We start from the raw sequence: 24120 nt of genomic DNA, 5'->3' as shown, positions 1-24120 counted from the left end.
AGAAGCTTTAGCTGGTACAGAATGTGGCAGCTAGAATCACAACTGGGCCATGCCATCTTTATTAGTTACCAATACATTTATGGGCACAAATTGAAGGTTCTGGTCACTATGTATAAAGTCCATACCTGAAGGACTGTTTTCTTTCATGTGAAGCAGCCCACCTATCGTGTCCATCATTGGAGGACATATTCCATATCTGCCAGTTACCAGCATTCTGATTGGCTGGGATGCAGGACAGGTCCTTCTCTGTAGTGGCATCCAGGTTGCAGAATTATCTTACCTTTAAGGCCCAGCACCAGTAGCTTCAGTATTGATATTTATGGACCATTAGGATATTCTTGCACTGTTATGTCTTGCAGTTATTTTATGTCTCTGCTGTATTTTGTGACCCATTAATTTGGTTCTCCCCTCCTTTAAAGCCTTTGTGTTATTAACGTATTATAGATTGTTTTAGTTTCTGTTGTGAGCTTCCATGAAGATTTTTGAACTGAAAGGCAGGATACAAATGTTTTGCAATAAATACATAATGGAGGTCCTGGTGTCAGCCTTCATTGCTGCAAATTCACCAGGCACATTTGAGGGAAGGGGAAAGGAAAGGAAAGGGAAGGGAAGGGAAGGGAAGGGAAGGGAAGGTGGAGGGAAGGTGGAGGGAAGGTGGAGGGAGGGGCTCATGTGAGAAGATTTGGTAGAAGTGCTTAGAATGGGATTTTAAATCATGCAAGTTCTTTTCCATTTGGGAGGGAAATTATATGTTATTTACCTGGGCCCGTTCTGAATGCGAAGGGGAGGGCTTGCCCATGACTAATGATGGTTATGTTTTATAACATCATCACATATTTTTGTACCCCTTCAGCAAAAGTTCTTCAACAGGATATACTTCAGTCTCAGCAGTAGGAAAAGGTTCTATGTTCTCCTTTTCAGGTAAGCAGCTTGTTTACTTTTTGGGGGGTGGGGGGAATGTGGTTATTAGAATTCTTTTATTGGATTCCCCTTGTGCTCAAAGACATTTGGGGCCCATTGTCCTTAGCGCTGGCCAGACTGAAAAAAATATAAAAAAGCAGCAGATCTAATATGTAGAATAAGAGAGCAAGGAGAACAGATATTTAAAGAAGAGTGGAAAAATTTTGTGGAGTATATTGAAAATAATTGTGCACAGTTGAAAACACGGGCAATATTAAAGTAAATTCAACAGTATAACATATATTGAAGTCATGTAAGATAGGAGAACAGAATTAGATGGCTACACTAAAATATGCAGGAATGGTGAATAAGTTAAATGAAGCTTGGAAGGGGAGGGAGAGAAGTCAAAGAAGGTATGGTATAATAAAAAATAATTAATTTGAAATGTAAAATTTTTGAAAATTCAGTAACTATTTTTTAAAGAAATGAAATAAATAAACAAGCACACATGATCTTTATAAACATTCTGTACAAGCAGCTAACAAAATCACAGCTCTGGTAGCAACAGCTGCACCCACATACTGCCAATTACTGTGTTAACATTTCCTCCTTGTCTTTCAGATGATTCCTTCCGTACTCGCTCTAGCAACCCCAGTGGGACGGCTGCGTTCTCCTCTGCTTCCACCTTACCATCTTCCTCTCGTAATACAAGTAATTCAGTTGATCAGAAGAGCAACGGGAGTAAAGAAAGCCATTCGCGGAAGGTTAGCTTGTAAGTGATCGACTAAAGTTAGGGCCCAATTTTAAGGCTATTCAGCCTTAAAGTGAAAGGCTAATTTTCCATCCTTGAATTTTTGGTTAGTTAGCTTTTATGATGAGAATATTCTCCATGTAGACATTTCTGCAAGTATATGAGGAGCCTAGTTATTTAAAATTACTGTGTTTACCCACAGCCTCAGGATCGGTGTGGAGCTGGTGGTTGCAGTAGATTTGCAGTTGTTGCCATGCCTGTTCATTAATAGGACTGGACAAGCCAGAGCTAAGTTACATAGCAAATCAGAATTGAGCCCTCTGCTCTGGTATTTGATAATTTCTTATTGGGGAGGCTGTGCCTATTCTGTTCTTTTGAAAACTATTGCTATTTATTTCTTAAGGTTTATGTCCCTCTCTTCCTCTGATGGAGCGGCAAATATGTCCATTCTAAAACAATACAATCAAAACTTCAAAAAACAGTTTAAATGTGCAACCTTTCTTCCTTATTTTACCTTATTTCCTAAAATTATTGTTTCCCAAAATGGCTCACATCAATAATAAAGAGGGAGAGAGAAAGAAACAGGCCCTGCCATGAGAAGTGCAAACTAACTACAAATATGGTGTTCTGGTTCCCTGGATGTAAGGAGAACTAGAATTCTGGCAGCCTGGCTAGCACGAGGGCTAGAATAATGTCTGTGCTGAAGAAGTTTCTAGAAGTATATAAGTCTGTAAGGGATGGTAGGGAGAGTTCTACACTGCTAACAGTAATTTCCTCCCACCTGGTTTTCATTTTTATGATGAGGGTATTTTCTGATGATATTTTAATGCATTTTGTGTTTGTCTTATTGGATATATATTTTATTGATGTAAACTTCTTTGGGTTACTTCTTACGGGGTGGGTGGGGGGAGGAAACTATAAGTTTTTTAAAAAAATAAAAAATTCATCTAGATTGTGCTGAGAATTTGTAACAGAATTCTTAGCACCTTCACCACACTACAATTCCTGGGATTATTTGGGGAAAGTCAACATAGGTTTGTCTAGTATAGCTAAACTTTGTATGACTGCATCTGTGTGCCCCCAATATATGAATGCTGGAAGGAGGTTAACTACCTGTAGATTTCTGGATCAGAGAAATGTGAGATTCCAGAAGGCACATGTGTTCAGTGTGCACACACGTGTTATTTAATCTGGTTTTGCTGGTTATGTATTATTTCCACCTGAAAATATGAGTGTTACACACGGTTGCACCCCAACGTGTGTGTGTTTTGGTACTACTTAGCTTGGAGCACTGGGAATACTCAGATATCTGAATCAGCCCTCTGCTACAGAAGGCCCATGAATTTCATTTGTAGCACATGGTAGAATGTGGAAGGGTTTCATCCAGCAAGTGCCTCAAACCCACAGGAGACCACACATAGGGGAGGTATTCTTCAGGGGGGCAGGAAGGAAGCACATACAAACTCATTGCCAAATGAGTTTGCGTTAAATGAGTCATCCTAGAATAGATGGCAGCCCTGAATCATAAACATGGGGATTAACAAAAGAATCTGTTCTGCTACTATTATGCTGTTATGCTGGGCTTGGTTTTATTATCCTCTGTGTGTCTGCTCATTGTGAAGGGCTTTAGAAATTTTCTCTCAACATAATAGCTTACACTTACACTCCTACATGGCAACAGATTTGAATATATATCTGGAGAGGAATCAGGTGTCCTTACTTTGTAAGATGAATCACTGCAATATGGGTTAGGGCGAGAATGTGCGTAATAATTTACCACATGGGCATACAGTGCTGAAGTACATGGCAACATTCTAATTAATTCCAGTAATTTAACATCTGCTCCCAAAAGACAGGTATCTTTAACGAGAAGTGAGTTGTTCACATATCAGTGATCTATAATGCTTCTTTTCATGTATACTTTAAGACACATTGTTCAGTGTTGGCTGAACACAGTATGAGCCAGGAGGACTTGACTTCTCGGCCGAGCTCTGTTACCATCTTAAGTTTAAGGAAGGTGGTTGCTTTTGGTCATATTTTCTCACAGTTTATGGAAACAAGTCCTTGCTGAAGACAAGATAAAGAACAGGAGTGGCAAACTACTTTGCCCCATAGACTGGGTCTGGTCCATTTGTTTTTGGCCCCAAGACCACCATCCAATTGGGTCTGCAGCCTGGCAGTGGAATCTGTGGAAAGAGCTGTGGGAAAAAATACAGAGGTCTGAACTGCACATCACCCCCTGGACCTCCTCTGAGGAAGAACCCTCCTTCCCTATCTTCTTGCACTTGGGAGACATAAGTACAGCCCTGAGTGCCCTTTCCTGTTTCTGATCTACTCTGATCAGCGTAGAACCACAATGAAGGAGTCATTTTGTGCCCCCCCCCGAGATTTGTCAAACAGTGAGGATAGAAAGAGAAAGGGGCGAAATTGCTCACCATAGCAAAGCCAGAGAGCAGGGCCAAAGTATGCTGGGTGATCAAATCATCTCCTCTCCAGATTGATCAAGGAGTAGGTGATTTCCATCTGTGATGGCAGTGGCATGGGTGGAAAGATTTCAATAACTCTTTTCAGCCCCCGACATACAAATACAAATCATTCCTCCTCAGTCCTCAATCATCTGAAGAGTAGAAGGGGACAATAAGCCCTCTCCTTCCCTGATCAACACAGATCAGATGAGGAAGGCAGGGGTGTGTGTGTGTGTGTACGCCTGTATGCATGCCTCCAATATGTGGTTTATGGCTAAGATCAAGTGAGCTAATGGTTAGACTTGGGTGTGCCCAGTGGAGTTGTTGACTTTCCCCCCGCACTAAACAAAAGAGACACAGACCTATGCTTTGCAACAAAGAGTGTTTACGAAAACCCCAGTTTCCAAAGCAGTTTGAGACATGCTATGATGTGCTACTTTCCCCCAGCTGTGCAGAACTAGAAGTGCAGTTCTTTGGATCCCAGCCAAAGAGTTTAGAAAGTCAGTATTAGTCGGCTGCCAAGGCATCAGCCTCTAGCTGGGAGAAACAAAGATGTAATAGCCGGTTAACCACTTGAAATGGCCCTTCCAGATGACACTGAGCATATGCACAGGGAGGTGGGGAACAGAACATTCTTATCCCTCACCACTGCCATGTCATAGTTCCCACCGTAGACTGTATGTTGTATTCAGTGATACTTAATGGGTTTTTATGCTCTGTGGCTCCTCTTTTGAATCAGGAAGAAATGTATTGCCAAGGCACAGTTTGACTAAGGGTCCCAATATGGACCAGTGTGAAATTTAGAAGCAGATCGCATCCTGCCTACTTTGAACTGTTGATCAGTTTTTAAAAACTGATGAGAAATAATACTGTGATAGCTCATATTTCTAATAAAATACTCTGAATTAATAGATTTAGTCCTCTCTAGATTGTTGCCTCAGTTGAGGCCGCAATGTGTGCCTTTGTTTAGCATATGCGAGTTTCCACGCTCCTTTCAAAGTATGGAATGGTGGAATCAGTACCAAAGAATTCATTTATTGATTGATTCTCTGCATAGAAACAGATGTGCAAGTTCTTTTACGTGAGGGAGAATTCCATCTGCATTTGGGAAGCCAGACTTCTGTACACCAAAGTCTTTATGGTGGCCAAGGTGACATTGGAGGGATGCAGGAATGGCACACGGAGACACCAAAGTTGAGGCACAGATATCATATCTTCTTGTTCTAGTCAAGGGAGGAGAATGGCTTTGGCTTTTTACCTTGCAATAAATGTGTTGAGGATCACAAAGTCCATAGGAAAGAATTTTTAAAATATGACTGTACTAAGTCAATATTTTTTTTCCAATTGATATACTTAAAAGCAGTGAAGTTCAGCAGTTCTGCTTTATTCTATTCCAATATGACTTGTGTGATTTGGGTTCTTTTGTTTTTGCCTGAAGGAAAAACAGGAAGTCAAACTCCTAGAGCTGGTGAAAAAAAGGATGCACACCAAAGACCACTGGAGGCAACGTGGATGAAGGATTGGCAGGAGTTGGAGTAAAATCTTGAACAATAAGGACCGGAGAGGAGAGACTGACTGCATCTCACAATGTTAACATCTTCTGTCAGTTAAATAAATTCCTATGTTGTAAAATATCTTCATAGAAATAATGTAATATGTGCAGAATTCCAATGTTGTAAGTGAAGTGTTTAATTCAATGTTACTTTAGCAATGTGCTTAAAAACTGCTGCAGCTAAAGAGACAGGGTTTTACCTCCCCTTCCTCCCTCTCAATTATGCCTTTTAATAGTTCAGGTTCTTCAAATTGGAATACAAGTGCCCCCTACTTTAAAATATACTTATTTATGAGTGTAGGGCTCCTACTATATATTTGCTATGGAAATAGGACCATATAGGTGAAATTGCTCTGCATATAGGATTAACCGACCAAGTAACATCTTATCTCTGAAAAAAAGCTTTAGTATTGAACCTGGAAGCATGGACAAAGAAATATTGAGTAGTCATTTACAATACAGTTGTGCTATAATTTTAAGTAAGATTGCTTACCTGGTGTATACAAATTCTCAAGAGGGTTTTCCTTTCACCTTTTAATAAGAACAAATACCTCCAAAAATGCATACAAATGATTATTCATGAGTTTCATATCTCAGTTTCGTTGTATAAATACTTTGTTTTAACTTCTAGTATTTCAGGTTGTAGTTTCTCTTTATCCAACACTTTAGAAATAATGCAATCTAGTTTTTAATTAGTTGTTATTTCAAGCTATCATGCTTTTAGCTATGTCAACGGCATTTTGTTTGTATTCATCCTAACATTTCTATCAAAATTTGCCTGCAACATGCAGTTCTATTAAAAAAGTTCTATTTATGCCAATACTTGAGAGAGACTGTATGAAGCTATTGTCAGCTTCTCTATTTCAGAAATGCAATCAGCAAAACTATATTGATATCAGAAATCTGTTTTTTAAAATATATTGGTGTATGATAAAGATAATCTAATTTGTGAATGAATATGTGTGTGGTTACTTTTTACAATGTGGAATAATGAATGCTTTACGCACAATAAAACGTAGGATATGAAAGTACTTGCATGTTTTGGGTGGGAGAGATCTAATTTTTGCAATTAAGAAGTGCAGTTGAGACATAAAGACATGAATCCTATGTTCTTACTTATTCAAACCTTTATTAGGCATTATACAAATAAAACGATAAAAGAGAAAGTAACATATAAAAGCCTTGAGATATATACAGAAAGGCAGCAGTTGGCTACATACATATATATATATATACATATAAAATCAGTGGTTTTCCTTGCTAACCCGCTCCTTGGAGGGCTACTACCAAAAACTCGGCTACCCCCGCCGTTACCCTTTGGTCAACGTCGGATAGGCAGAATCCCACACATTCACCTTGTTGGGGCTCCAGACCACCCAAAAGAGGGGACAGCACGCGTTGACGGAGCGTACTGTACAATGGGCACTGAAAGAGAATGTGCTCTACCGTGTCCGGGACATTCATAAAACATCTGCAGAATCTCTTGTTTCTGGGGATGTTTTGATATCTTCCCCTGACAAATGCTGAGGGAAAAACATTCAAACGGGCCAGCATAAAGGCCCTACGTTGGGCTGGAATTATTAATTTGGTGACGTAATTGGCTCTGCTATCTAAGATATTTAAATCATAGAATATGGGCGAACAAATTTTGTTTACAGCTGCCATAATATTTTGCCTCTCGACATCCTTTAGTCTAGTTAGGATATTATGGAAAATGTATTGCTCATTAGAATTGTACAGGGGCTCCAGCTCGATGCCTAAAGATTCAATCTTTTTTTCGAGGTACTGATACCATCTTGATTTGTAGGAGTCTTTGAGCAAATCAGCGAGCAGACTTGATGGAGGGCAGCGAAAATGGCAGCGTAACCAGTACTTTATTGAGGTGGACCAGGCCCAATATTCCATTGTGTGTATGCCTATTTCTGCACACATTGTTTCATATTTGATCACAGTTGGGAGTCCAAGAATACGTCTCAGAAAGCTGGAGTGAATCTTTTTTAGATCACTATTATATGCTTGGACCCATAGCGGGATTCCATAGAATATCTGGGATTGCACTTTTGTTTGGAATATCTGATTGGCCGCAGGAATAAATTGATTGCCTTTCTGATAATAAAAACGGGCAACAGCTGATGAGGTGCACTTTGCCTGTTTTATGGCATTTGTGCGATGATTTGCCCACCCTAAATTGCTCTGGAATAAGATTCCCAGATACCTATAGATTTTCACTTGTTGGATTTCCTGCCCTCTTATTTTCCATTTCTCTAATTTCCAACCATTCGAGAAGACCAAAATTTTTGTCTTCTCATAATTTATAGAGAGCTTGTTACATTCGCAGTAAAGGATCAGAGAAGATATAAGACGTTTCAGACCCAAGCTCGTTAATGATAGTAGAACAGCATCGTCTGCGTATAATAACAGAGAAACTGGTTTCTGATTAAGTTTAGGGGCATGTGATTCTATTTTTTGAAGGTGATCTGGCAAGTCTGATAAAAATAAATTAAATAGGAAGGGGGCAAGAATACACCCTTGTTTTACCCCTTTCGAGTTTGGGATGTCTGGTGAGAGGTGACCTTTGGTGTTAAGTTTGACTTGACAGATATTGGAAGAGTATAAATTTTTTATTAGGATCAATAAGCGCTGATCAATTTTTAATTCTGTGAGTTTCCTCCACAGCTTTGGGCGGTCAATTGAATCAAATGCACCACGAAAATCTACAAAAGCAGCATATATCTTAGATTGCCTTTGAGATCTGTATTTTTCAACCAAGTGCATAAGTATAAGGCAGTGGTCTAATGTAGAGCAACCTTTGGAGAAACCTATTTGTTCTTTCCCTGGTAAATTTAGATTTTTCATCCAGGTAAGGAGTTTAGATAAAAGGTGCTTAGCGTAGATTTTCCCTATCACTGATAATAGGCTTATCGGTCTATAATTCCTTGGTTCTTTTGGGTCGCCATTTTTAAAGATTGGGATAATTATTGATCTTAACCATATCTCAGGTATGATCCCATATTTATCTATGAGAGTAAACAATTGAGCTAAGGGTTCTGCCCACCAATCTATATAGGTCTTGAATAATTCTATTGGTAGACCGTCTGGCCCAGGAGATTTCCCCGATTTGAAATTTTTAACTATCTCTCTAATTTCCTCTTCTTCTACCCTTGGCCACTCCTGGAGTTTATTGATTTTATTTTTAGTGGTTTCATTTCCTTTAAGCTCACTGTGTAGATTGTTAAATACCGATGTGAAATATTGGGACCATTTGGATTCTGCAATTGGTGGTAGAGTTAGTTGATTTTCGGCTTTCAATCCTCCGTACACTAGGTTCCAGAACGCTTTGTTATTTTTACTCTGAATTGAGTCGAGTAATTGTAGCCATTTTTGGGTTGCATATTTCTGTTTCTTTTCGGCCAGAATGTAATGATATTTTCTTTTTTCATCAAGATAAGAGGGCTCTAGTTTAGTACGATTATTTTTAAATGTTTGGCGCAGTTTTCTTTTTAGCTGGAAACATTCATCGTCAAACCAAGGGCTAGCGCTATGTTTAAGTACCCAAACTTTAGGTGGAGTACTAAGTTCTACGAACATTTGGAAGATTTCATTATAAATTTTCGGAATATCGCTGTAGGAATTAGTAGTCTTTAAGTTGGATAATACTTGTTTTCTCAGGTTGGCTGTAAGTTTTTGCCCCACTACTGCACTCATTTCCTGGGACCATTTTAATTGGGTCATTTGTTTGTATTGAGAGGGTTCTATAATATTGTGCTTGGTTATTTTGGTTTCGTCCTTTAAGTTAATAGACAACAATAATGGCTGATGGTCGCTTTCAGTACGCGTTCCAATTTTGAGGTCCATGATCGAATTTATAATATTATAAGGGACAAGAATATAGTCGATGACACTGCATCCTCGGGGGGAGAAGTATGTAAACTCCCCGCTTCTATCGCCTTTTGTTGAACCGTTCTAGTATTTCAGGTTGTAGTTTCTCTTTATCCAACACTTTAGAAATAATGCAATCTAGTTTTTAATTAGTTGTTATTTCAAGCTATCATGCTTTTAGCTATGTCAACGGCATTTTGTTTGTATTCATCCTAACATTTCTATCAAAATTTGCCTGCAACATGCAGTTCTATTAAAAAAGTTCTATTTATGCCAATACTTGAGAGAGACTGTATGAAGCTATTGTCAGCTTCTCTATTTCAGAAATGCAATCAGCAAAACTATATTGATATCAGAAATCTGTTTTTTAAAATATATTGGTGTATGATAAAGATAATCTAATTTGTGAATGAATATGTGTGTGGTTACTTTTTACAATGTGGAATAATGAATGCTTTACGCACAATAAAACGTAGGATATGAAAGTACTTGCATGTTTTGGGTGGGAGAGATCTAATTTTTGCAATTAAGAAGTGCAGTTGAGACATAAAGACATGAATCCTATGTTCACTATACCAGCAGCTCTGGCTCCAGGCCTAACACTAGTGTAGTATTTTACATTTCTATAACCAAAGGCTGATATAGCAACTAGGGATGGGTTAGTTTTGGTTTCTCTTATTTTTCCACTCTTGAGTTCAGTTTTCCACATAGGTTTCTTGATTTTTTTATTTTCAAGTCTTCATGGAGGTTCATCAGCATTTTAGAGCAAATTTCTCCCATTACATACATTTTTGTGTACAATCTTGCCCAATACAATTCTTTCCCCAGAACGGTTTCCCCTAATATAATGCACTTTTGTAGGATTTTCATTAATATATTTTCATTAACAATTTAGGCTTCACCACCGTATATGCATTTCTGTACATGTTATCGGGCTGGAAAACTGCACTGCACAATATGGAGAAGTCTGAATTGCAAACCAGTGCCTTTGGCTTTCCCAATGTGGCTAGCAAGAGGAAGTCCAGGTCACAAAGTCAGGCAGTGTGACCACTACCTTCACACACAATAGTCATGATCCTTGCTCGTAACTTATTGATATGGGTATGATAAAATCTTTCGGCAAGGAATATAGATGGGAGCCACAAGGATAAGGTAGAAGATGCTGCACCATCAGGGCGACACAGGGCCAATCCATGAAATGCCCGATGGATGCAATGGATTTAAGATTCACTCTGGGAAGTTGCAACTGTGGCTTCTACAGGGCAACAGTAGACGACAGTAATTTTAGATGGGGAAAGGAAGGTGTATGGAGATAAACCCCGATCTAACTGGTTCTCAAATAGCTCAGTTGGTTAGAGCGTGGTGCTGATAGCACCAAGGTTGCAGGTTCGATCCCTGTAAGGGACAGTGACATATTCCTGCATTGCAGGGAGTTGGACTAGATGATCCTGAGGCTCCTTTCCAACTCTGATCTATGATTCCCTCTCAGCAAGCAAAAGATTGGTGCCTTTTTGGTAATATTTGAGAGTCCAAGCACAGCAGCAGCAGCAGCACATAGGTGGGGTGGGAATGTCTTTGAACTGGCATGTAAAGACGGGAGGAATTAAAATATTTGTACCTACAGAACAGGAACTATCACTGCAAAAACCAAACATCGTGAAAATTTGGTGCAGTGTCAATACAGTCTAATACTGAAAGAGATTTCTGGGGTGTTGCAGCCCAGCTTTAGCAGGTGTGTGGTGGTCCCTATCTCCTGCCTCCCATGTTTAAAGTGACATGAAGAGTTAACATATGCTTACTTGTAACATATGTAGTGAACCAGCATGGCAAAGCACCTGAACTAATAGCCTCAGGAGATTAGCCAGTTCATCCTCAGGGTGCCTTATCCTCATTTATCACATTCCACCACACCTCCCTCCCACTAATTAGGATGATGTCCCCGTCTGCTGGTTGGTTTTTCCATGCTATCCCTTCATCCCTTCCTACTCTCCACTAAGGATGGTCAAATCTGTCAATTTCAGTTCCTCTCTGTTTCTCATTTATCCACTCTTCAGTTCATTTCTCCACATGTCCACATCAGTTTGTGATCCTTAAAAAAAGTCCTCATGCAAATGCATTGGCACTTTAGTGTGAAGTTCTGCCTTTATCTCCTCTTATGAGTTGGGAGAGGGTCATTCTGGATGTCCCCCCTGGGTCGCTTCATATTCTCGGGCTCTTGTATCTGTGAAGCTTGAATGTAAAAGGGACAGCTCACATTAGTCCCTGTCAAGGTAATGGCTTTAGCTGGCCAGTTCACTGCTCATCAGCATCTCAAAGAATGAGCCAAGTGATGGTGCTCTCCCAGAGGTGGGGCAGGCATTTCCCCACTCCCCTCATCTGGCTGGAGAGCATGTGAACCTAGGTAGAAGAACAATAGCCACAGTATTTTGTGAGAGTGTTGGTGCTGACCTTTAAAGCCCAAAACGGCCTCGGTCCAGTATACCTGAAGGAGCGTCTCCACTCCCATTGTTCAGGTCCAGCTCCGAGGGCCTTCTGGCGGTTCCCTCACTGCAAGAAGGGAGGTTACAGGAAACCAGGCAGAGGGCCTTCTCGGTAGTGGTGCCCACCCTGTGGAATGCCCTCCCATCAGATGTCAAGGAAATAAACAACTATCTGACTTTTCAAAGACATGACATCTGAATGCAACCCTGTTTAGGGAAGTTTTTTAATGTTTAATGTTTTATTCTGTTCTATTATTCTGTTGGGAGCCACCCAGAGTGGCTGGGGAAACCTAGCCAGATGGGCGGGGCATTAATTATTATTATTATTATTATTATTATTATTATTATTATTATTATTATTATTATTATTGAGAGAGCTGGCAGGCTGGATGCTAGTGACAGAGAAACACACATTGAATTGGTGCTAGATTTTGGTGCTCCCCTGGAAACCTAAAGCTGCCGTGTTAATGCTGCGAGCTCCTCTATCCTCTGCTCAGGTTGTGTATATGTATAAATAAAGCCATATATCCTAAAGACACCAGTCTGCTTCATTCCAAGGCAACCGGGCCAAATAAGGGCAGGAACCCCTGGAGTGGATCAGAGATTAGGGTGTCATGGAATGATATTTTTGCAAAGCAATTCGCTATAATATGCATTCCTTAATGTTAACGTTCAGAAATACATGCATTTGACCTTTGAACATGCATATATTTACTTGACTGAGAACAGCAGTGCAAATTTCGGAGAAGTGTGAATTTCTAATTTCGCTTCTGAGATCTTGCTAGTGCTCGGGTGGCAATGCAATAGGCAAGGTTCAGACCCCCATCCTTGGGATGTTTGTTTGTGTGTGTTTGTTGAACATCTGATGCATGGCCTCATCAGAAAGACATCTGTGGTGAATAACAAATCGAGGGGGGAGAGGTTCCCTGGCTGCTAACCCTTGTGAGAAAAAGCAACAACATAGCTGAACTATCAGTGTGTTTATTGAGCAGCATTAGGAGCAGAACGAGTTCTGACTGCAGTTCTTCTCAGGCATTATTTGCATGAATGGGACAAGTGTGGTGAAAGGGACTGTGTTTGTGGAGTGCCCGCCTCATTCCCAGAGCTGCGTGACTTCTCTCACTGTCATGTTGGGATGCCTGAATCAGGGAGACAGCTTTAAATGTGGAGGCTCCCGGTGTGATCTAGAACCCTGAGCACCTGGAATTATGCACCACACAGGAAGTTTCTGCATGCAGGAGAGGCTCCCACTTCAGTAATTATGGTCCACTGCGGGTGGTAGTTATGGTGGAATAGGAAGGACCCAACTCTAGGGTTAGGGCTAAATATGCATCCTCTCATCTCCTTTCCCCACATTGCCCCTTTCACATGAGTAAGACCTACAAGCTCCTCTTTGCAGGGGTTGCGGAGATGCAAACAGCCCCTTTAGAGGCAGAGAGCAGCTGTCTCCAATCGAACCATTTGTAGGAAGGAAAGAGCTGATCTCTTCCCCATGTGCTGTGGTCCCAAACACCAGCTTTTTTTCTGGAAGAGGAAATGCAATAAACACAGTTTGAAAAGAGGCATGCTTAATGTAACCTGTAGCTCAACCCATAAAAGACCACTAAAAAGACGGACCAAATAGAAATGTGTGGCTTTTATTCACAGCTCTGTAGGGTCGATAACTCTGCCAAGGAACAGCAATGCATTTATGCTCGCTTCATAGATCATTAAAAGGAACGGCCGGTTCAGACGGATGACTGGCGGCAGCGAGTATGCCATGATTTCTGACCCACTGGCAGCTACAGCTTCGGTCCCCCACTCATCCACTTCAATAGCTGCTCTTTGGAGAACCTGAGAACATTGGAAATGGATGAGGTTTCATAGTAAAGCGGCCTGCCTTTCATGCAACACTGGTCTCCATTGGTCATGTTAACTGGAGCTGATGGGAGTTGTAGTCCAATATCTGGAGGGCGCTATGCTGGGTACCCCTCATGGGGGTCATTAGAGATTTATATGAGAACAGGACTCCCGCCATTATTGAAGCAGCTTCAGATGGCACAACCGTTGCCAACGTGCTTCCCTCAAGTTTGGGGGGTTGGACCACAGAACATCTAGAGGGCATCAGGTTGGCAAAGGCTGAGACAGCAAGTTCAGAAAGGTGATTTTTGCCAGCACCATGGCAAAGAGAGAAGGTACCAATCTTCTGCTTAAACTGCACCCTCTTGGTCTCTCAAGGCTGCTCCATCACTGCAATTAATATAACAAAAACTTTTATGTTAATTGCAGTCATGTTGTCCCATTCCAGCAAAGGTGGTTATCCACACAACTGCAACAAGATTCTGCACACAGATGACTCTTTGGGATTGGGTCCTGCGAAAGCGAAAACACCTCAAATCCAGCACGGGAGTCTGCAAGTTATTGGGTAGGTCAGAGATACGTGCACACCACCAAAGCAATCTAAGCACCATCACTTTTGATTGCATTAAGATCCTAGTTTCCTTTCCGTTTTCCTGCCTCCAAATGGGTGATCAGTGTTGTCTAATCTGGCAATGCCAATCTTTTTCCCAGCACACTGATACTGAACAAATGCTACCCAGCAGTGTGCCTGGATCTCAATGTTGGGGCTGTTGAGCCTTGTGAAATGGGATAGCATGCACTTATGCACGAAAAGCGGTCACACTTACCTGGGATACTTTTACATCTCTCTCATTTGTGAGGTGGCTGAGGTCTGCTTCATTGGAGAAAAGATATTTAATTCCCAGATCTTGTAGCAACTGATGCATGTGGTATTTCTGGTCTAGCTTGAACTTTGGAAAGTAAATGTCCATTTTCCTGTAATGCAAATAAACAATATTTGGTGACGAATGTAAGTTGAATGGAGGATGTGCATAAAAACTGCTCATTGTGCACATTGACTAGACAGCTATGAAGAATGGGCATAAATGAACATTGACAAACAGGTACGGTTGCCATATTCCCCAAAGTGAAAATCCGGACAAAAGTTGCTGAGCTTTCATTTGCAGGGGTGAGGTGGGGAGGTCAAAGTTGTTCAGTTGTGTGGTTTTTTTTCAAAGTTGTTGGGCTTTTAATGGGCTTTTCTGGGTTTGTTGAAGATTTTTTAAAAAAATAAAACCCTACTTGCCCTACATCCGGGTTTTCCCAGACACTTTGCCCATTCACAGAAATCCTCCCTGGACTCCATTTTCAAGCCCGTTTCCTGGCTGTGTCCAGGGAAATCCGGACGTATGGCAGCTCTACAAGCAGGAGATTTTGTTTATTGCCTTCTCAGTCTGCATACTCTCTGAATGAACTCGGGGAATATGCAAAGGAATGAATGTTGCTTGGTCAGTGTGCATATTCTTCTCTTGGAGACTGCACATTCACCAGTCAATGTGTAAAATATATCATCTAAAAGACTTGGCATATCCACTGTTGCAGTTGACTCGCAACTTATGCACATTTAACTTGAGTGAATAAAAAAAAAGAGAGGATGGGCTGGGGGGGCGATATCGGCAACCCCCCTCCAGCATTGTACTCAGCTTGGGAGAGCATTTGGAGGTATAAGGAGAGTGTTTGGTGGCCTTGGGAAGGTCAAGGAGGCGCAGGGAGTATTTTGACTATTCATGATTTTGGCTTTATGCACTATCCCCAGATTGTAACCCCTGTGTAGGAGAGTCAACTATATCATTCAGAGAATGTGGACTTTGACAAACATATAAAATCCCTTAATGTAGTTCATTTGTTCATACAAGTGTTCATTTGTGATGCCGGGAGCCATGGGAAATGTAACTTCTATGGTTCCCATCATCTCTGCATACTGTAGGAAGTTTGGGCCTAGATACAGGAATACACACACACACACAATTTTTTAAAATATAATTATATTTAATATTATATCTCTATCTATCATCTATCTATCTATCTATCTATCTATCTATCTATCTATCTATCTCTGTTTTTGTGGCCCAGTGCTTGATCATTTCCCAGAAGAAGTGAAAGCAAAGAACTTGTCTTTGCGGAAAAGGTGACAAGCTCCAGGGATCCATCATAGTTAAACCCCTTTCCTTCCTTATTCAGCTACATTGCCCTCTTTCTTTCCTTCTCCTTTGAATATTCTAGCTTGCATCAATCTAGCATCTTAGCAACAAAAAGCACAACGTTTCCTGTACCTGCTATTCATGGTCCTAAGCCAAGACTCCACCAGCTCATTTGTTAAATGGTCTTCAATGGACATAAAATCAGCGCCCTTCTCAGGTATGACGACCAGCATGTGTGCGCTCCCTTTGTATGGGAGCTTCAGCACAACGCAGCTCAAGCTCTTATCAAATGTGATGGCAACCCTCTCTGTCTTGGACATCATCGGCACTTGGACAGTCCTGTAATTGTCAATATAGAAGGTGGCCAGTTCTGTGTGCTTGGGAGGAAACGGGTGTAGCCAGTTGCCTGTGAATAGACACAGAAACACAACCATTTATTCTATAATGCTGACATAATCCACATCAGCTGCAGGAAACTTCAAGGACAATCTGGACAAAGCCAAGTCCCCATTGATTGCCATTTCAGCATGTGCTTAACCCTTCCGCTGAAATGAATGGGACTTCAAAGCATGTAACTTTGGCATGGTTGATCACTGCTTTTCTAATACAGTTCCTGGTGTATAGCCCTCAAAGGCAGCTCCTTCCAAGGCATGCCTCCGTTGGCCATACTTCATACATATTTTTGTCGTGATGAAAGGTGTGCTTGAAGTGTGATGATGCCTCAGGCTTATATGGGGGGGGGGGGAGTATATGTTGGGATACTGCCAGGGAGACGGAGGCATCAGGCAGGCCCCCAGTTATCTCCAGATGATCACCAGTCTCCCGTGGAACAGCATCAGTCAATTAGCGACATAAGCCTCAGAGACATTCTAAGACCCGTGCACACCCTTTCAGCAGAGTCTCCACAATGGAAGATGCAGACAGGAGAGCATATTTACAGCTTTATTCAATGTAGATCAGAACAAAGGGAAAACATAACTGCTTGCCTCCGTGTCCAGGAAAATAGCCAGAACAAAAACTATATACAAAACGGAAGTTCCCAGCGAGAAGCTGGGAATAAACAGGCATGTGATACACAACAATCATGCCTGATCCTTTAAGGTGGAACGGAACTATCCTAACAGTATGGAGATGGGGGTTGTGTGTGCATGTGCAGGAACTAGCTTATTGGGCAAAAATAAGGTTTACATTCATTGCTGTTCCCACTTTTGCCTCTGGTCCTGCCTGGAAAATTGCCCAGAAGGAAATGTGGCTTTTGGGTTATCATAACACCTTCAAAAGTCTCTTGTTTGTCCCCACCCTGAACAGTTGGCTAGGTAGCTCAGTTGATTAGAGCATGGTGCTGATAAGTTGCAGGTTTGATCCCCAGAAGGGACAACTGCATATTGGTTGGACTGGGTGATCCTCAGGTTCCCTTCCGATTCTATGATTCTATGACATCTTTTTCTCCCCACTCCACATAGTTTCTCTTCTTCTCTATGAGTCACCTTTTAGACCTCCCAGGCTTGCCCTTTCAATCGCAGAAGGGGTGCCATCCTGCATACTTGTAGGTTGCTTAAAGCCCACCGAAGCCAATGGAGCTTCTGTAGCCTCCCTGCGCTCAAGATAGCTCTATCTTCTTTTTCTCTCATCAGCACACTTTATCGCAACTCAACAATTAGTGAAGGAGTGAAAAATGAGAACAGGAGCTAAAAATATAGAAGAGAGAAATTAGGGGATATTTAATTGCAGTGTCTTTTTGGTTGCCATGGAGCCCTTTGAAAATATTCCCGACAAGCAACACCCAGTGGCTGGAAACATTCCTTGCAGTCTTTTTCTCCACTTATTAAAAGGGTCGACAGAAATTGAGGGAGGACACAGATGGCCTTGATTTTTGCCAATGTGTGAAATTCTGCAATAGCAAAGAGGACCCACGTGGGTCCGCATCTATAAGACATCCCAAGAGATGTGCTGATGACCACCAACCTGGATGACTTTGAAAGAGGATCAGGACAAATTCATGGAGGAGAAAGGCTCTCAATGGCTACAAGGCATGATGGCGATGTTCTACCTTATGGTTGGAGCCACTGCACTTCTGAATGACAATTGCTGGGAATCACAATTGAGAAGAGTGATATTGGCACCTGGCTGGTCACTGGATGCTGAACTAGACGAGCCTTTGGAATGACTCAAGAGGACTTTTTTTTATGTTCCTAACAAAACACAGTGCCAGACCCACCGGTTTCCTCTCTGAAAGTCATGTAAGTTCATGGCCACCACTTCATCTTGTGGGAGAAAACTCCTTAGTATCTTCAAGTAGCACATCTTTAAACTTTGAATTCACTCCCACAAGAGACAGTGACAGCCGCCAACCTGTATGGCTTTAAAAGAGGTTTAGAGACATTCATGTAGGATACGGCTATTAATAACTACCAGTCATGATGGCTATATTCTGCCTTCACTGTATGCCTGTGAATACCAGTTGCAGGGAATCACAACAGCTGTTGCACTCACATCCTGCTTGCAGGCTTCCCATTGGCCTCTGGCCACTGTGAGACCAGAATGCTACATTTAGATGGGCCATGGGCCTGATCCTGCAGGGCTCTTCTTGTATTTTTATGTTATGTTCTTATGAGAGGACCAGCTCCTACATTGAAAACTGCAGGGAGAGCTGCAATGGACATGCACACATTTTACGAATCCTATTTTCACTTCCTGAAATTCATTGAATACGTGGGAGGAGAGAGCTCCTTTTACAACTTCCACCTTCTGCATGGAGGTCAGGGGCAGACTGCAAGCAGAACACGACTTCACCCTGAGTGTGGTTTGAAGGTTCACATAGCTACACTACATTGGTGAGGGGTGACTGGTCACTCCTGTTTCATAGATTTGGTTACAGTGGTACCTCTGGATACTAACGGAATCCGTTCCGGATCCCTGTTAGCATCCTGAAACGAACTTAACCCACGCCCGTGCGGGTCGTGATTTGCTGCTTCCGTGCATGCGCATGATGTCATTTTAACCATCTGCGCATGCGCGAGTGGCAAAATCCGAAGTAATGTGTTCTGCTACTTCCGGGTCACCGCGGAGCGCAACCCAAAAGCGCTTAACCCGAAGCATATTTAACCCGGGGTATGACTGTACTGCTTTTTGGGGCAATTATGGCAACAATGCTAGCTTCAGATACATAGATTTATCTGGAATAGCCCTAGTCTAGGGATGGGCAGCTGGTCCCTAGAGCCCCTTAACGAGAAGCAGCTGACCCTTCAGGTGCCAATAAAGGAACGAGAGAGATAAGAGAAAAGGAATTAATGTGGTGATAAGACTTGCATGCCCTCCAACATTTCTCCAGTGAAAGTAGAAATGTTGAGTGCTATTTTTCTAGAAAAGGAAGTGCTGGAACTCACCATGAACACCTCCCTCATTCTCTTAGAATGGCAATGGTGCCCACCTAAGAGGGGCCAGAACTGAGTTCTGGTGAGTTCCGGCTGAAAAAAAGCCCTGGGGACATCCTATTCCATACCCTCCAACATTTCTCCGATGAAAATAGGTATGTCCTAAGAAAAAGTAGGACATAGTGGGATCAAATAAGAAACCAGAATGGCTTCTGTAAATTTTTGACTGTCCCTGGAAAATAGGGACACTTGGAGGGTCTGGTCTTGCTGGTAATGTAGAATGGGAGGCAGAAAGACTCTTCCATAAACCTAGCTGTTAACCACAGCTCTGTTCACCTCTCTTAAGAAGTGAAACAAAAAACAGCAAAGATATCTATGATCACAATAATTGTTACCTTTAAAGAGAATGCAGTTCACCAGGATGATTCTAGCCTGGTGATCGACTTCTTCGAACAAGCTAGGGATTTTCCCTCTTGTCTTTTGTTTCACATGTTGGTTGATGGCGTTCTTGGCATGAGTAGAGTTGCGGAAATCAACCGTCAGAAACTCCATATCGAAGTATCGCTTGGACAAGTTGCGGAAGACGTCCTTGATCTGGAAGCCTTTCTGGACGAAAGAGAAGCTGTCCTGCAAAAGAGTGAACTCCTTGTTCTTGGCGAGGCTGACACTTAGCTGCTGGAACAAAGATGGCAGCCGGTTCTCTTTGTCATCCAGAAGGTGGAGGTTTAGAGCCTGAAGCATTTGGTGGTGTGTGTCCCCTTCGGAAGCCAGCAAGAAGGCTGCCAAAGCGAAGGACAAGGACAATGGGGAAAAGAACACATTGTTGTCATGCTTCAGCGCTATTTTTCTGTAGAGATTGAATCCAAAATTGGTGTTCTTTTCTGTGAAGTTGCGCATGGAGGACTCCGGCACAAACTCTTCCCCAGATGGATCTGGCACAGTATTATATAGGGATAGTTTATCAGTGTCATTGAAAGGCCAGAGGTTCAGGATGATACTCTGCTCTGTCTCCACCCCTGAAACACCAGGTGTTTCATTTGATAAGCACATGCCAGCCCACAGTTCAAGTAAGACAAGAAAAAAGGCAGATTTCATGTTGGAGTACAGCAATGAACTTCTTTCTGGTGAATAAAGTGAAAACGGGTTAGAGAAATGGATGAAGATGCTTTATTTTTGCAGTCCCAGAATTTTTGATCCCAGAATGTCCCTCTTTTCCTTAGGACACCCCTATTTTCATCAGAGAAACATTGGAGGGTATGGAGTTATGCAATGCCTGAGCCAAGGAGATTAATAACTAATGTATATAATCTTTAGAAGACATCTGAAGGCTGTCCTGTAGAGTGAGGTTTGGAACGTTTAATGTTTTATTATGTTTTTATATACGTACATTGGAAACTGCTCAAAGTGCCTGGGTCAATTCAGTCAGATGGGCAGGGTATAACAACAACAACAACAACAACAACAACAACAACAACTGAATAGGACATCCCTATTTTCATCAGAGAAATGTTGGAGGGTATATTTATCCCATGCATCATACTCATATCTAATCTTTTCTCCAAGATTGGCTTCCTTAACCTGGGGTTCCCAGATATTGGTGGACTCCAGCTCCCACCAGCCTTGCCCATTGGCCATGCTAACTGGGAATGATGGACGTTGGAGGCATCCAAATTCGGAAAAGGCTCCTCTAAGGCAGCATTCACATTATAAATTTACAGCACATTCCCAACCCAAGAATCCTGGGAACTGTAGTTTACCCACCACAGAGCTACAATTCCCAGCACATTTAACAAACTGTGTATGGTATGTACACAGCCTAAGATTAAATAGGCTCCCCCCCCCATTTTATCCTTGCAGCCACCCAAGCCACTTGCCAAGTTTAATTCTCCTCTTAAATACTTAGTGACTAAGTTTTTAAATCTTAGTTTGAGGCTGAACAATGTGAATGTGAATGGAAAGACCCCTGCAGTGCCATTCTCAAATAGGTATAACAATGACATTCTGATTAGATGAAAAATTAAAAATGGGGTGTTCTAGGAGTGGGCTTTGGAATTTACACAAACTGTTTTAGAGTCACATTCAAAATAATGTGGGTTAGAAAGCAGGGTCTCCCTCCTTCAAGGCTCCCAGAGGAAGAAGGAGATGTGTGAATGCAGAATAAGAAAAGAGCTTGGTTTTAAATATTGCTTAGCTTGAATGTAAATGACACAGGCTTAGGGATACCAGTCTGAGAATTTTTTTAAGAGTCACATGGCAAGCATTAAGAAAGCATCACCTGAGACCCTGGAGAGCTGCTGCCAAAGTAGACCGTACTGGGCTAGGTGGACAAATAGCCTAACCTGGTATATAGCAGCTTCCTATTTTTGGTACAGCTATTCCAAGCAAATGGTGCAGTTCCATAGTTGCTTGTAATGTAAGGCATTAATCCCAAACATTTTAAGGATTTACCAATGAAATGCCACCACTGTAGATGCATCTTCTTATAGGGATTACTTTTGGAACAACAAAAAAGTTCAAAAATACAGAGGAGAATCCCTGTGGAGCTATTCACATTGCCCCTTAAGAGTAGTAAGGCATTCAAAAGTAGGAGATACATTTTGAACTGCCCGAAAACACACACAAACCCTCAGTGTTTAAAATACAGCAGTGAATTAACTAGTGACCACTTTCAATTGACCTCCCTTCCATTATATCCTTTTAAAATGAATTTAGTTTTGCAAATCTTACCAACGGGACAGCTTGTCTCTTACTTTTCTGACTCCCGTGCAAATCAAGTTGCAATGTTATTATTCCAAATGAGTGAGATCCTGAGGTAAATATTTGCCGTTCCAAAGTGTAGCTTCATACTTTTGTCTGTTGCAAATTAACTAAAGGACAAACAGGACATATGACTTCCATAGAAGGACTAAGTGCTGCAATGCCAGGCAGGTTCCAGTAAGTGGCATGTGGAGTTAAAAGAACAACAGCATGAAAGGGCTTTCAAGAAGTTTAACATAAACACTTCTGAAAGGCAACACCAAAGTCGGTTTCCTGTCCACATACTTGGAAGAACAGCGTAGTTTTGGTAGGTATTAAGCACTGGTTCTCAAGGACATGCACCTCAGAGCTTTGAAAGAACACTTTTCCCTCAGCTGGCTTCCCTTGCACAATCAATCTTGGGGTATTATTATTGTTATTACTAGGCATTTTGAAATGCTTATCGTAAATTATTATTATTATTAGGCATTTTAAACGTTTATCATAAAACTGAAAACTATCTTAAAATGCTGTGGGAGCAAGAAAGTCAGGAACAGCAAGATCTAATCTCACAGGCTTGGGCCCACTACAATGCATTCATGCCTTCTAGTAGTTATGAGCCATGGGGGACCGTCAAAGGAGACTCCCCCAAAGATCTCAGTGGTTGGGCCAGGATATAAAGAACCAGGTGGTCCTGGAACCATGTTGTTAAGGGCTTCATAAGAACCTTGAAACGACCCTGTAGCAAAAGGGTTAGCCAATCCAAGCATCTAAGCATCAGACCTATGTGCTGGCAATGGTCTTCTTTAAGATCACCAATGAAGTAGCGTGTGACCTAAGTTGCATCACCCATAATCACTGTAATGGGGACCTTCCTCAGGCGGAGCCCAGAGAGAAAGAGCAGACTAGTGTGCCTATCTCAGTAGCACTGAGCTTACCTTTCCTTACTCCCCAATGGGTCCAAGCTACCTTGGGGACCACCTGAACCCTTGAATCCCAGCTTGACCGCTGAGATTATCTGTAGGAGCATTGCTGGTTGCCCCAGATTGGTGAGGCTCATTTGATATCAACACAAAACCGAGCCTTCTGTGTTATTGGCCCGTTCTGCCAATAGAGATTCAGCAGGTGCCTTCTCCACTAAACTTCTTCATCACCATCATCTGAACAGCCTCTGTGTGGCGAGACCAGGATGATAAAATCGAACTGGAGTCTTTAGAAAAGTTAGGCCTTGAACCCAGTTACAAGATTAACAAAAGGCATTAGAGTACATCGGCTGCAGCCTTTTACAAGAGGGAGGGGGGCTCATACTCAAAAGCTGGCGGCAATAAGCTTTAAGATTAAACACCATTTCATTTTAAAAAATATGTATCTTTTGAAAACAGCTGGATATGCCATTTTAAATGGCTTGATTTATGCCTCGTTTCTAGGCTTACTCAGTTTCTAGGGAAACTGAAGTTCCACGGTTACTAAAATTGCACTGAGTTCAATTGTACCCTGCAGTTTCTTTTAAAAGCATGCATTCAAATACACAGGCCACTGCTGTGCAATATTGAACTTTACTAAAATGAGCTGGACAAAACAATTTTTTGAAAGCCTTATATAATCTGCTAGGGATAGAAGCATCCTCAGAAGCATTTGGACGAAGACCACATAATTCTTGGATGGCAGCCATCCATCAAACATTATTGCACCATTTCCCAGAACCTGCAAATCTTGCAAAATGAACAATGAACAGGTGAAAACAGAATGAGAGAGAGTGTGTGGAAATTACTAACAAAGACGTAATTCGTTTAGAGCAACAAGAAATGCTGCACAAGACTTTTTGCATTAGGCCAAAGTAGGAGAAATCTTGTCATAGTCTTTGGGAATAATTTCGTGCACTCTTGCTAGGACTGCTAGTATTTCTGGCCAATTTGCCTTTATGATATTCTATCCAAAAGTAAAGACCTCCTTATTAAACAAAT

General features: G+C 41.7%; 2 protein-coding genes across 4 annotated transcripts in view; one reads left to right on the top strand and one right to left on the bottom strand.

Annotated features, from left to right (window-relative positions):
- The window catches only part of PPP4R4 (protein phosphatase 4 regulatory subunit 4), an 81622-nt gene extending 74997 nt beyond the window's left edge, over nucleotides 1-6625 (top strand). For 2 of the 3 annotated variants that reach the window (XM_053375989.1, XM_053375970.1), the window contains 3 exons: nucleotides 854-921; nucleotides 1522-1664; nucleotides 5555-6625. In XM_053375989.1, coding sequence (XP_053231964.1) covers nucleotides 854-921; nucleotides 1522-1664; nucleotides 5555-5632 — 289 coding nt within the window. In that variant the 3' untranslated portion in view covers nucleotides 5633-6625. Of the gene's footprint in view, nucleotides 1-853; nucleotides 922-1521; nucleotides 1673-5554 lie in introns of all 3 variants that reach the window. The other variant, XM_053375978.1, reaches the window with a different exon arrangement.
- A 7023-nt stretch (nucleotides 6626-13648) lies between these two features.
- SERPINA10 (serpin family A member 10) lies at nucleotides 13649-22347 on the bottom strand. Its single transcript, XM_053375956.1, has 5 exons — nucleotides 22148-22347; nucleotides 19816-20541; nucleotides 16179-16452; nucleotides 14694-14841; nucleotides 13649-13860 (listed from the first exon to the last, which is right to left on the bottom strand). The coding sequence occupies exons 2-5, from the start codon at nucleotides 20513-20515 to the stop codon at nucleotides 13669-13671; spliced, it is 1314 nt and encodes a 437-aa protein (XP_053231931.1). The 5' UTR covers nucleotides 20516-20541; nucleotides 22148-22347; the 3' UTR covers nucleotides 13649-13668.
- Nucleotides 22348-24120: the final 1773 nt, after the last annotated feature.

Source organism: Podarcis raffonei, chromosome 1, assembly GCF_027172205.1.
Source record: "Podarcis raffonei isolate rPodRaf1 chromosome 1, rPodRaf1.pri, whole genome shotgun sequence".
In the NCBI taxonomy this organism is placed as follows: Eukaryota; Metazoa; Chordata; class Lepidosauria; order Squamata; family Lacertidae; genus Podarcis; species Podarcis raffonei.
This window is presented reverse-complemented; position numbering and strand designations above follow the sequence as displayed.

Excerpts from the sequence above, each read along its gene's own strand:
- SERPINA10 (XM_053375956.1), bottom strand. The coding sequence starts at position 20,515 with ATGAAATCTGCCTTTTTTCTTGTCTTACTTGAACTGTGGGCTGGCATG. Across the intron at positions 16,453-19,815 it reads GAACTGCATTCTCTTTAAAG|GCAACTGGCTACACCCGTTT; the intron begins GTAACAATTATT and ends GTCTATTCACAG. Across the intron at positions 13,861-14,693 it reads GAGATGTAAAAGTATCCCAG|GTTCTCCAAAGAGCAGCTAT; the intron begins GTAAGTGTGACC and ends CAATGTTCTCAG.